We start from the raw sequence: 13,373 nt of genomic DNA, 5'->3' as shown, positions 1-13,373 counted from the left end.
GATTGCACTGGCTTCTGCCCCCATAGGGCTCCATTGAAAAAATGTTACAATAACATACACTGTACATTACTGATGGTTTAGTGGCACACTCGCCTGACTTTGGTGCGAGCAGCGTTGGTGTTGTTCCCACTGGGTGATAGTAAGAAAGTGAGTCCGAATGGTTGTCCATGTCTGCATGTATTCTGCAATTGCCTAGCGATCATTGTGATGAGGATGTAGCACTCCTTTGCCTGAAGTCAAATGGGATAGGTTCCTGTGACCCTAACCAGGATAAGCGGTATTGAAAATGGATACTTTAGCATTTTCTTTCTCCTGCATCCAGTACATGTTAATGCCCTACATCACAGCTAGTCTTGTAATTTAAGTTTTGTGTTTATCTCCATAAGGCTTTAACACCAGCAGATCTTTAAGACATAGCCATGGCATTTGACTGCACCAAAGTTCCTGACCAGGAAACATGATTTAATTTTCTGTCCATATTTAAATCTTTGTTTTCGGAAGGGCAGAAGCGTAGCCGACTTGTTGGCATGTTTACCTCATATTTCTAAGTACCGGAACTCATATCCTGGCTTTGCTTGTGTGGAGTTAACATGTTCTCCCTGTGTCTGAGTGGCTTTTTTTTAGCCTTTTGGCTTGCCTCTTTCTTTACAATAGATTGATACAAAGTTTGCATCACTGCAGATGCTCCACCGAGCATCCTGTCAGTTTCATGTTCTATTTTTCCCTCATTCGTGAAAAAGACCCTAAGTTTCTGACTGAGGACCATCGTCTCAGAATAAAACATGATGATTCTCAAACCACTTCACACTGTTCTGAACCACTCCTGTTGGAGATCTTGTCATGAAGGCAAGACAACATCAACAAAACTCAAACATCCAACAATTTGTCTGCAAGTCATTCTCCTCCGTTCTCGTCCAAAGCCAGAGTCTTTTCCTCAATGACCACTAAAGCTACCTTCCGCTTAGCCAGCCGGTACTCATCCTCTATATGAAGGTCACCGCCACTAGGCCCTTTCTTTAAGCATAATTGTCACTTTTTCATGAATGCATTGAGCTAGAGGCCTGAAAATGGAGATTGTGCATCGACACATCATGTGCGATGAGTGTTCTGAATTATAAATGCGTGTGACCTTTCCGAGTATGAAAGATCGCCACCATGAAAGGTCACCGCCACTAGGCCCTTTTTTTTAAGCATAATTCTCAATAGCTCATGAACTCGTTGAGCTAGAGGCCTGAAAATGAAGATTTTTCATGGACACATCATGTGCAATTAGTGTTCCAAATTGCAAATGCGTGCAATTTGGCCAGTATGAAGGTCAACACCATTAGGCCCGTTTTTTAAGCGTAATTCTCAATCTCTCATGAATGCATTGAGCTAGAGGCCTGAAAATGCCAATTGTGCATGGGCACATCATGGGCAATGAGTGTTCCAAATTGCAAATGCGTGCAATTTGGCCAGTATGAAGGTCAACACCATTAGGCGCGTTTTTTAAGCGTAATTCTCAATCTCTCATGAACGCATTGAGCTAAATGCCTAAAAATGTAGATTGTGCATCGACACATCATAGGTGATGAGTGTTCCGGATTGCGAATGTGTGTGACCTTCCCGAGTATGAAGGTCACCGCCAGAGTGTTTGCCTGAGTGACCACTAAAGCTACATTCCACTCAGCCAGTCGGTACCCATCATCTGCCTCAGGAGTACCACAGGCCAAAAAGCCTCAATAGGCATCACTCACTGGTAGTGTTCACAAACTGGTTTGGGTATTGCCATTGAGAGTCAGGAACCAACTTACGGCCACAGCTACAGTAAGCTTCCAGGGTAATAGAGCCGTGGAACATTGGTATCTCGGACTCAAAGTCCCCCATCTTCCTTTGGACGTGGTTGGAGTTCTAACGGTGCTGGGAGTTGAAACTCCTTGCGATGGGATTTTGCCAGATGGTCCCAAAAGACCATTAGAATATGGATTTTCCCATCATGTCAGACCAGCATCTTCTACTGCCAACTCACCACCAGGTGGTGATGACTTTACAGACACCCCCACCCTTTTTTTCACCTGTAAGTCCGATGATATGACCATCGTGTCGATTATTGAAGTGTGACCTGGTGGCAAGTGCACATCTGAACACCCCTGTGGTTGAGCATGGTGCCTGTTATTGACAATCTGTAAAGAGCACAAAAATCCAATAACAGAACACTGCTAGAGAAGGCAGTCAGATAAGGTGAAGGCACAAAAACACTAGGCAAAAAATGAGGTCTCAAAACATGAAAACAAGGTCAGATTACTTGTAGGCAAAACATGGAAGATGGCAAAATGAAATGTGACTCTGGCATATGAAATACAGACAAAGTAACATATGTGAAGTCTGGAAACACATGAAAAATGATCTGACCACAAGTTGCCTGAAAAACAAGGCTTGGATAGATGACGTAAAATGCAATGAGGCGCAGATGCAACAAAAAACAAAAAAACTGCGGGGTGGGCGGAAGGGGGCCTGTAGGAGGGCAGAGACCCACTTCTGGGTCAGTCTGGTGGCTGTCTAGGCCACCCAAAGTGCAGTGCTTGCCTGAGCAGTTCAGGAGGTTGATTAGGGGCCCAAGCACCAGGGTCCTCACAAGGCCGCTCAGGTGGACATCTACGAGAATAATCCCATCAGCCAAGCAAGATCGAGTAACCAGAAATTTATGAATGGGGCTGGTTGTAGGCTGTACCAGGAGCATGAAGACTCCACCACATTTGGAGCTTCGCTAGGGCACGAGCCAGGGGTGGTGAATGCAGAGTGTGCATCAATTGACCAGGAGGCGGACGTGGAGTGGCTTGGAAGGCGGATGCGGGTCACGCACCGTTGTGGCATGAGCATCTAGCAGCTACCTGGCAGCTGGCACGGGAGCAAGAGGCCTCTGCCAGGGAGCTGGGACGGGGTTATGAGGCCGCTGTTGGGGAGCCAGCACGGGGGCATGAGGCCATTGAGTTGTGGGAGGAGTGGAAAGGAGAAGGACAGAGTGCACAAGGACTTTGGAAGAACCAATGGATTCAGGAAGAACGGGACGAGGTGGCTCGGGAACCGGGTTGTTTTTGCGGTACAAAAAAAATCATCATCTGGGTCAAAATAGGATTCGGGAAGAAGAGAAACAATGAATCGTACCCGTTACTAATTGACAAAAAATGAGCTTTTTTTGGCCAAATTTTGTTGCATATCATTTAGCTTTGCAACACTTTTTGTAGAAACAGAGATAGCCTAGCAACTTAAGGAACCTGCAGGGGCTACACTTGGTATGGTCCTCTATCCCACCACAAAAGCACATTACATTTTTGGTGCAAACACTGACACTGAATGTTGTATAACTTTAAAATAGATCCATTCACAGATGACCCTGCACATCAAGGAACATCTAGAGGTATGATATGGAATGTCCTTGTCAGTACTGTGCTGTTTGGCAATTTGTACAATTATGGTTAAAACTAAATTCAGTTGTCATTGATATTTCAAATGGATTGCTTTTGCTCACTTTTACAGAGAACAACAAGGGGAAAAAGGCCAGAAAGAAACCAAAACCACAAAGACATGGCAAGTCACACAAAGAAAATACCACTTATTTATGCAGTAACAAGGGTGAGGCAAGTATAATAATTCTAATACACTATTTGCTTCATTTCTATTGTCCGCATTGCCAGTTAAATGCTCAATAAAGCAGAAGATATCCTCAAATCTCAGGATGGTTTTAAAGTTGTAAGTCACATTTTAAATGTGAAAAAATCAATTGCTGTAGTACAGTTTGTATTTCTATTAACTCCGATTTCCCTCAAATATAGTGCAGATCTTCTGAGAAAACAAAAACAATCTTGGTCTCCTGCTGAAGTCAATAGACACTTTAAAGGCATGATAAAGGAGGGTAAACTAGCAACAAAATTACAGTGTGATCACTGTAAGGCTGCTGAGCATCCTGACCACGAAACAGAACATCCCAGACTTCGTTAGGAATTGTAGCATTCTTTACAAAAAGAAATGCACCAACTGAGCAGTAAATTTTATTTTTTGTAAGGAGGTTCAAGAGTTCCTGAACATTTTAAATTTATACAGGTTATAGTTATATTGTTCAAAGCATGAAAATAAAAATTGTCCGTGTTCAATGACAGTTCTATCTTTTTTTTTTAATTATACATGCAACATGCAAAACAAGGATCGTCAACCCAGCTATACAACTGGAATGTGGTGGGACAGACTAAGTGAAATATAGAAGTCTATAGAACAAGAATATAGGTGGGGTGATACATAAGCTCTTCATGTACACATGAGTTATTTGTTGTAATAAGTGAGTAGTCCCACAGCCAGTGAAAAAATCTCATGGGTGTGTGCCTACAGACATATGCAAGTCAATTCACACCATTGTGTCATTCAGTCACGCACTTGACAGACATCTCCCATAATTGCTGTGTACGCAAAGTGGAGGTGAATGACATCACCCAATCAATCGAGGATGGAAACCGGAACAGGAGTCCACCGAGACCAACCCTGTGGACTGGACACATCCCACACTGACTGACCCAGGATGGTCAACTGAACCCACTGAATCATTTATAGTTTTTGTTTGTAACGGTGTTTCACATATTATGTGCACTTTTCAGTAAACACTCCCATTGTGAATTTCCCATTGAGAAATACTGTACAAACAAAAATGACTGCCTGTTCCATTTTAAGTGACATTTGTCCCAAATTTTCATTTCCTTCGTGAGTCATTTTCAGATCTTTCACTGTCTTTAACCCAACTTAAACTTTCTCTCTCTCTCTCTCTCTCTCTTCTCTCTCTCTCTTTTTCTCTGTCTGGTCTGTGCAAAGTCAGTGTTTTCACCAATTACCACTTGAGATGAAGATTTAATTGGCTAAAAAAGGCTGGCAGAGCATGCATTGTGATTAGTTGGTACAGTCCATCACTACCGTAAAAACTGAAACATGTTGCGCAAGCTTTAAATATAAGTGCCCCGTACTGTAGGTTATACATTTCATTTCCTTTATTCCCTCTCATGGCCTTAGCCCACTGAGGCCATACCACCGACAATTCACACTCCAAACTCCCTGAGGACGACAGCCGTCTGCTCCTCCCGGGGGTCCTTCTGTGGAAGCATCATGTACTGTCCACCTGGTGGGAGCGGTCCCAGGGTCCGCTCGATTGTCCGGACAGTGAGAGACCTAATACATGGTATACAACAACATCCGCAAAGCACCATGATAGCCGCAAACACAGCAATAGAAACTAGCACAGAGCCGATCAAACCTTTGTAGCTTCCAAACATACTCAGCCATTCAGTGTACCAATTGGTATCCACTCCTGAGTGGTCTTTCATTTTCTTACTCAGTGTCCGAAGTCCATCCAATGCCCTGGTGAGTCGGCCATCTGGAGCTGTGTTATTGGGGATCAGTGTACGACACTGGTCCCCGAAAATGCTGCACACACCCCCTTTCTCTGCCAATAGCATGTCAATAGCTATCCTGTTTTGGAATGTCATTAATGATGAGGCTGCCAGCTGTCCACTGCTGTCAGTGCCTCAGTGGTGAAATTTGCCAATCTCTGAACATTGTAATGGACGTAATTAATCCTGTCCACATTTTTATTAATTGTTACCCATATGAAGATACTCTCGAATCCTGCTGACACTTGATTTACCAATTTATATTCATCAGGTACCCCTCTAGGCACCCCAATTGGATCAATATATGTCGGATCCCCTTGTTTAAACCATTTGGCCACATTTCTTTTCCATCTATTTAAAACAGGGGCTTTCCCTAATCTATTAATCTGCTCCCACTGCCTATGTTTTCAGATCCACTGCCGTCACGCTAACTGGCATGATCAGAGTAACCAGGGCGCACTTACCTGAGGCATTGGGTGGCAATCTATCGTATAACACTTTTCCTCCACAGAACAGCCATACATCTGCACGTGCAAGGAGTGTACCTGCTGGCAGAGACACATTCTCAATACACCATGGCTTTGGGATTCGACCGATCCCTGCGCCAGTTCCATGTAATTTCAGACACGTAAAATTTTGTTTTGGGACCTGGGTGTTAAACATGGGCTTTTTCTTTTCCAACCCGGTCAGTGGGAAAACTTTTTCCAATTCAGTGCAGTCACCAGTTAGAATTTTCTCATACAAAAACTGCACAATGCAGTTGGGGGCAATTACTCCTGCTGCAATTATGCGGAGAATAGGGCGTGGCTCAAGGCACACTAAACAATTACCATTGGTTGTGTTGGCTGCCTGTTCAGCCATTCGTAACCAATTGTTCGTTACCATTGAAATGCCTGTGTGAATTAGGAACCAATCATCTACCTTCCTGAGTCCGGGGAGCACCTTAACCTGAACGCTACTTACCGACTTTCCTCCTCTAGTCAGGATGGTTTTGCTCTCTGTTTGATTCTTCCTACCGTACTCCTCAAATGCCGTCTTGTTGGGGCACAAATAAACACGTGTACAGGTATCCCGTCCCACCTTGGAAACACAAACACTTATCGTCGTACATCCCGGTGCCCACTCACTTCCTCCCCTTGGCACGTTCCCTGGAAGGGGGTAATTTGTTTGATTCAGAGTCATTGATAAAAACTTGGTGTTTCCCTGCCCAGTCACTCTTACATTCCTAAGTCTATCCTGCCAGATCCGTGCTTTTTCACTGCCCCCATAACTTGCTCTATCAAACTTCTTACCGATGATATGAGAGACCATCTTCCATGTTAGCCATCTCTCAGATCCTCTCAAATCCAAATACCATACATAGGGCAGCCACGTGGTTGCTGCCCACCCCCCAATTGAAAAAGTACTCAAGTCTAACATGATCACTGTCTCGTTTACACCTGGCCCATAACAAAAATACAATTGGTTTGTAACCACGCCTCGTTCCTGTCCGCATGGGTCCCGTCCGAGTCGGGCAACCTCCCTCATCCCGACCACCTTCTCACCCATGCTCCTCATATCTCTGTTCCAATACACCTCCTGGGGCCGTCCTGTGTCCCCTTTCTTTTCCAGATTTAGGCTTCCCCACGTGCTCACCTGTGTCGGTTGATTACATTTTAAACTCATCAGTTTTTGTTGTGTCTGTGTCAGCTCAGCACCACCACCTTCCCGTCCCTCATACCACACCGTTCCATTGCTGTCCACAGTCACTCCTTCACTTCTTTCATCCTGTATAACAGATTCTAGCGCCAGCATGGTCCACACAAAGCATATTGATGCGAGGAAAAGCAATAAAATCGGAATCGTAAAAGAAATTGTTTTTCAGACACAGACATTGTTGAGATTGTTAATTGTTTTTCAGGCACAGACATTGTTGACATCTTTAATTTAGACTCAATTCTGATCATCTTCACCTTCCCTCTCTTGACCTGCCCGTCCGGGCAGTCAACTTTCACGCTCACCATTGTCAAGTACAAAGTCAGGTGCCGGTCTCAACTGCGAGTAATGATACCACTTATGACCCTTGGTTTCCAATTGGAAGGCGTGTGAGGTTCTAGCCAGAACCCTGAATGGTCCTTTCCAGCGAGGGTCAGTCCACTTCCTGGACAGCACTCGGAGGTAGACGTATGGTGTAATGTCGGGATCCCGTGGTGTTGACAAAGTGTTGACAGCCGCCTTTTCCGTGACCTGTGCAGACACACTGGAAACAAGTGTATGAAGATACTTCCAGTACGCAGCATGTGTTAAATCCGGAGTCGGCAAGTCAGCCGGCGGAACCAAGGTTGAGCTAGGACCTGGCATTAGGCAACCTGTTAACAGTTCGAAGGGTGCGGACCCAGTAATGTTGTGAACAGTTTGGCGGACCACCAACAGAGCTAGGGGCAAAGCTTGTAGCCACGGCATCTTTGTCTGGGCCATGATTTTAGCCAATTTTTCCTTTAGATTCCTGTTAACCCTTTCTACCTTGCCTTGGCTTTGAAGATGGTACACACACCCAAAACGATGCTTGAGGCCTAAGAGATTCTCCACCTTCGCCAGCGCCCTCTTGTTAAAATGTGTACCATTGTCAGACCTGATTAAAGCAGGGAAACCATGAGTCGGAATGTAATGGGTTACCAAGGCTTTAATTACTGACGTGGCATCTTCTTTTGCACACGGATATGCCTCTGGCTAACGTGAATAAGAATCCACGATGACCAAGAGGAACCGCTTCCCATTGACCCTGTCAATCATGTCCGTAAAGTCAAGTACAATTTCCGCTCCAGGCCATGCCACCGGAGAGAATGCCCCTGGCTTGGGTTTTAAAGTTGGCCTCGCATTAAATGTTTGACATAGGTTACAGGCCACCACAAACTGCCAGACCACCTCCTGCAACCTTGGGTGCCACCACTGACAAAGTTTTGGAAGCATTGCCTGAGGCCCCACGTGTGCCACTGTATGGGCCTCTGACAACACCGAGGTCATGAGTTGTCCCTCAGGTAACACTGGTTGGCCCTTGGGACCCACCCAAAGACTGTCCGATCGCCTGACCGCCCCTGAGGTGACCCACATTAATTTCTGTTCCGGCGATGACTCACCCTGCACCTTCATGATGTCATCCAGTGCGATTTCTGGCGCCAACGGCAGGCCTGGGGGTTCATCCCCAACATTAGGTCGCCAGCATCATTTTGCCCTGGGGCGTGTAGCCCGCCACTTCTTTTGCAAGGGCATCCGCCCTCTCATTACCTTTCGCCACCATGGTGTTGGCCTTCGAATGTCCCGGGACTTTTACAATGGCCAATTCGTGAGGACCCTTAATTGCTTCATACAACCGCTCCATGAGAGCCTTATGGGCAATTTCTTTGCCCTTCACTGTCATTACCAGCCATTATGCAGCCACCCTTTAAGATCAATCAGGGCCGCTGAGGCTGCATATGCCGAATCTGTATACACAGTCAATTGTTATCCTGGGCATTGCTCCAAAGCCAACACCAGAGCCAACACCAGAGCCAACATCTCCGCCGCCTGAGCGGAGGGTTTTATTGTCAACTTCTGACCGTTACCGGGAGGAAAAATGATCCTTTCCACTCCACCACTGCAGTGTGCCATCCTTTGCACGCCAACAGCACCCATCTGTGAACATAACCCGTCCACCATCCAATGGTTCCGCATACAGGTCCTCACGGACCTTTTGATCCCTCTGTACCTTCCGAGCACAATCATGTGCTCCCTCCAGGAGGTGGTTGGCCATGTTCACACCGTCATGCACATATGTCACATTCGGTGCCGTCAAAGTCTTCATCATCTGTGTTTGGCGTATGGGTGTCAACGTAAAAGCTGCTGATGCCACAAATGCCGATAGCGCGTGGCCCGTCAATACCTGGACTGGATATCCCATAACCACGTGTGCCGTTTTATGCAAGACTTTGGCCGGACCCGCAGCGTACCTGACGCAGTCTGCCTGCTTCTGTTCAATCCCGTCTAGTGGCACGCTACAATACATCAACACTGCCCTATGCGGCCCATGTCGTTGATACAGTGCTGCGTTCACTGTTTTATCGCTGATGGCTGCATCTAGATGGAAGACCTTGCTGTAATCTGGTGTGGCCAGGGCTGCTGTATATGCCAATTCCTGAATTAATTGTACAAACAATGCATCATCCTCCGGGGTCCACTGCAGGGTGGTTTTCAAATTCCGGACCCCCTGTTGTTTAACCAGAGCCCGCAGGCCTGCTATTTTGTCCACATAACATGGGATGTAGGCTCTGCTATAGCAACATAGCCCCAAAAATGACAGCATGTCCTACACCGTTTCCGGACGTGGGTGCCGTAATATGGAACTGCGGTGATCTGGGGACATGGCCAAACCGGCTGGTGTGATTACTCGTCCCAAGAAAACCACAGACCTACGACAACACTGCAACTTTTTCTTCGACACCTTAAAGCCCAGGTCAGCAAGCTTGACCAGCACTGCTCGTGTGGCTTCAATGCACTGTTGAGACGTCTCAGCTGCAATGAGGAGATCATCCACATACTGCAGGAGCGCTGAGCCTTGGGGCAACTCACATGAGGACAGCAAGTCCTTCAGGACCTGATTTAAAATTCCCGGTGAGTTTTTGAACCCTTGTGGAAGTCTTTTGTACTGCAATTTCACTCCCTTATAGGTAAATGCGAACACGTGTCGTATTGATTCCAACATTCCTCTTTCTTCCTGTTGCACTCCATGTCCTTCAAACAACTTCCATGATGCCTATTTCTTCGTCTGCTCTGGCGCGCTCCTGCGCCCCTCAGCAGGGGCAAAGCTTGTAGCCACGACATCTTTGTCTGGGCCTCTGGTGTCCTCGTGGGCGATATCACTTGACTATGCTGCTCTCCCCGCATTCTGTTTCTCTCCTTATTCACTGCCTGCTCAATCAACTGAACCGTGCCTGGGGTCATTCTTGACCCGTCATCCTCTACGTCCAGTACCATGCGGCCACCCAATGTGACCACTGGGGCCATCACTGGTGCCGTCGGGTACGACGGTGGCTCGCACACATATTGCTGAGCCTGTCTGCTCTCTGGCAACTGGGGATAGATTCCTCTTACCCCCTCTATTGTCTTTCTTCTCTCATCCACTTTATCAACCAACGCAGGCACTTTCTTCACAACTACCTCACACTCTTCCATACTTATCGCCGCTAACGCAGTTGCAATCGTTGCCAACTGGTGTATGTCATGTCTATCTTTCTCCAACTCTTTCACTTCCTTCTCCAACTTAACACGCTGTCTCCAACTTGCTTGATCTTTATCTTCCTTCAAGCCTCGAATATTCGCCAACATTCTACTTTCCTTTTTCTGTAACTGCCTCGCCAACTTTGACATATCCCACGTTCCGGGCTCTCCTTGAAACAGCTCATCTTTCTTTAACTTCAAGAACATCTTCTGGCTACGCTCCCTTTCCTTCTTAATTTTCTTTCCTTCAATTCCATTCATTAACTGAGTCTCCAATTTCACATAATGACCGTTTATCTCCGACCACACATCAGTCCCTTCATATGGCTTCTCACACCCGAGACCACTGTCACACTTAGTTTCTCTCGGCATTTCACAATCCACCCGCGCGCGTGCCGGACACTTTTCACACAGAACAACAGTTTGGTATTCCACTCACACCGCTTCCACAATGATACGTAAATGCCAGATTTTACACCGTATCTTAACCACGAATAGTTCCAAACTATTCTAGTAGGTAAATCCCAGATTTTATACCCTACTAACGTCCACACTTTTACAATATTGCCCCCTCCGATAATCCTTCCTCTTACAATTTACACACTCCAATATGCAGAATTTAGACGTTTTAGTAACAGGTATTCTGCTTACCTTTTCAATGTGGCCACTCGAGGAAGGAAGGTCGGATTCGGGGCTTTCTTATCAGGTCGTCACCTGGTGTGGACGTGGGTCCCAGACCCCAAGTCCCAGACTCTGTGGTTTTCGCTAAGTCCCAGACTTCTTTACCTTTCTTGCATCATGTCAGGGTCACCAAAAATTGTTGGATATTAATTTTAGATCAATACAAAAGTCCGTTAATCATCTGACTCCAAATTGTGACCTTACCCGACCACCACTCATCCAACAATTTGCAAGCTCATTCTGCAAAGAAAGGACCAGGAAGCCGGCGTTTTCACACGCGAGTCGATTTATCCCTTCAACAAACACCTGGGTCTCGGGTCCCTCTCATTACAACCCTGTACGTCTCTGTTACCTCCAGCCAACGTACTCCACATCCGAGTTGCCCAGGACAATTTAAAAGTACAATCTACTAATTCACTATTGGTTATGTGTCTCCTGCAGTTATCCTTAGCACTCTCTCATTGGTCTTTCTTGGTCAGCAGGATGGTGGGCCGACTCCTCCCGCATGCGGTTGTTGATGTTTTGTGTCTCCCGTCTCCCCCTAGGTCTGGGTCAAGCGTCGTCGCCTGGGTCAAGCGTCGCGTCGCGTCCCACCTGCTGATTGTGGTCATCACCACCCAACCGTCGAGAACATTCCGTTCTAGCACGCTATCTGCTGTAATCACTTTCTAGCCACATTCTCACACTGCAACTTTTCATCCACAAAGTTTCACATATTAAGCAGTATTGCAAATACATCGCTTTGTTGATTAACTTTTACACATTTCATTTCCTTTAAAATTAAAATGAAGAAAGAGAGAAAAAAAATGTTCTTCATCTCTCTTTACCAAAGCCCTCCTTTGTTGGGTAAATGATGATGAGTCATTGTACTTTGAATTTTCTCTGGCCAGATTTGTGACATTTTTTCACCCGTTTTAGTCAAGGTTTTACCACTAACAGACCATCAGAATGGCCATACCTCACACTGTGGTCATGACCAAAAAACACGGTACTATTGGTGCATACTTGTCATGGTAAAAAAAAAAAAAAAAAAAAAAAAAACAACTAAGAATAACAATCAACAAATACACAACTTAATTCGAGCCTTGCACACTTACATAGATAATACCGTGCATTAGTGGACAGAGATCCTCCATTCTTTTCTGTGCCCTTGATCATTTTTGTGGATCTAGGACATGGGATAGACATCAAAAGTGATCCCTATCTGCATGTCTAAAATGAAATTTAAATTATAAGTATGACTACATTTGTATTTCATCCATTTTTGTAATTCAATATTCTTTCTTTACTCACATCCATGCCATAATATATTACACTTAGCCATATTGTTGTTTTACATTATTTACAAATTTATTCTTGAGGGTTAAAGCTTGAATTGTGTGCAGAGGGCTCCTGGATATTGCTATGACTCCTCTATAGTGGTAGAGTATATATTGTAAAAATGTCCTTTACTACACACACTATATATATGTGAAGATGAGAATGTGTGAATCGGTACGTGTGTCTTTGTGTACAATATATATGTGGACAGGGGTGTACAAGGCATGTCTAATTTTTCATTTCAAAAGCAATTTTGTACACATGCAATTTTCTGTGGTCAGAAACTACATGCACTCATATTTGTTGCGGTGAGGATTGGGGGAGGCTGTGCAATATGGTTCACCTCTGGTATTTTTTCGTCATATCAACAATCACCACAACATGGCACATCCATCATGACCTGAACACCTTTCCTGCCTGCTTGTGCTTGAATAGACCCAACAAGTGGTAGCAATTTTTTATTTTCATTTGTTGACCACTTGACCGTTTGATTTCCTCTGCTGGAGTTGATGTGCTCATATTCATGGTTGAGTTCTTGTTAAAGCACATCTGCAAACTCTGTTTCAATATTTCTGTTCAAAATGAAGTTCAGGGAGCTATTTGCACAGCGCCTCACAAATTAAGAAAATGTAAACAGAAAACAGCGGAAAGAGAAGAATGTCATGCCGCTGTTTACGCTGAATAACCGGCTCCAAACATATTTGTATATTAAGACTTCGAGACCACTGTTTT

General features: G+C 45.3%; 1 protein-coding gene across 1 annotated transcript; it reads right to left on the bottom strand.

The window, feature by feature from the left end:
* Positions 1–894: 894 nt before the first annotated feature.
* LOC133504984 (uncharacterized) lies at positions 895–8,824 on the bottom strand. The gene is made up of 6 exons (XM_061827756.1): positions 8,145–8,824; positions 6,057–8,113; positions 5,873–5,953; positions 2,871–2,932; positions 2,102–2,162; positions 895–1,014 (listed from the first exon to the last, which is right to left on the bottom strand). The coding sequence occupies exons 2-6, from the start codon at positions 7,200–7,202 to the stop codon at positions 895–897; spliced, it is 1,470 nt and encodes a 489-aa protein (XP_061683740.1). The 5' UTR covers positions 7,203–8,113; positions 8,145–8,824.
* Positions 8,825–13,373: the final 4,549 nt, after the last annotated feature.

Source organism: Syngnathoides biaculeatus, chromosome 8 (genome assembly GCF_019802595.1).
Source record: "Syngnathoides biaculeatus isolate LvHL_M chromosome 8, ASM1980259v1, whole genome shotgun sequence".
Taxonomy (NCBI): domain Eukaryota; kingdom Metazoa; phylum Chordata; class Actinopteri; order Syngnathiformes; family Syngnathidae; genus Syngnathoides; species Syngnathoides biaculeatus.
The sequence above is the reverse complement of the archived record's forward strand: the minus strand, read 5'-3'. Positions and strand labels throughout refer to the sequence as shown.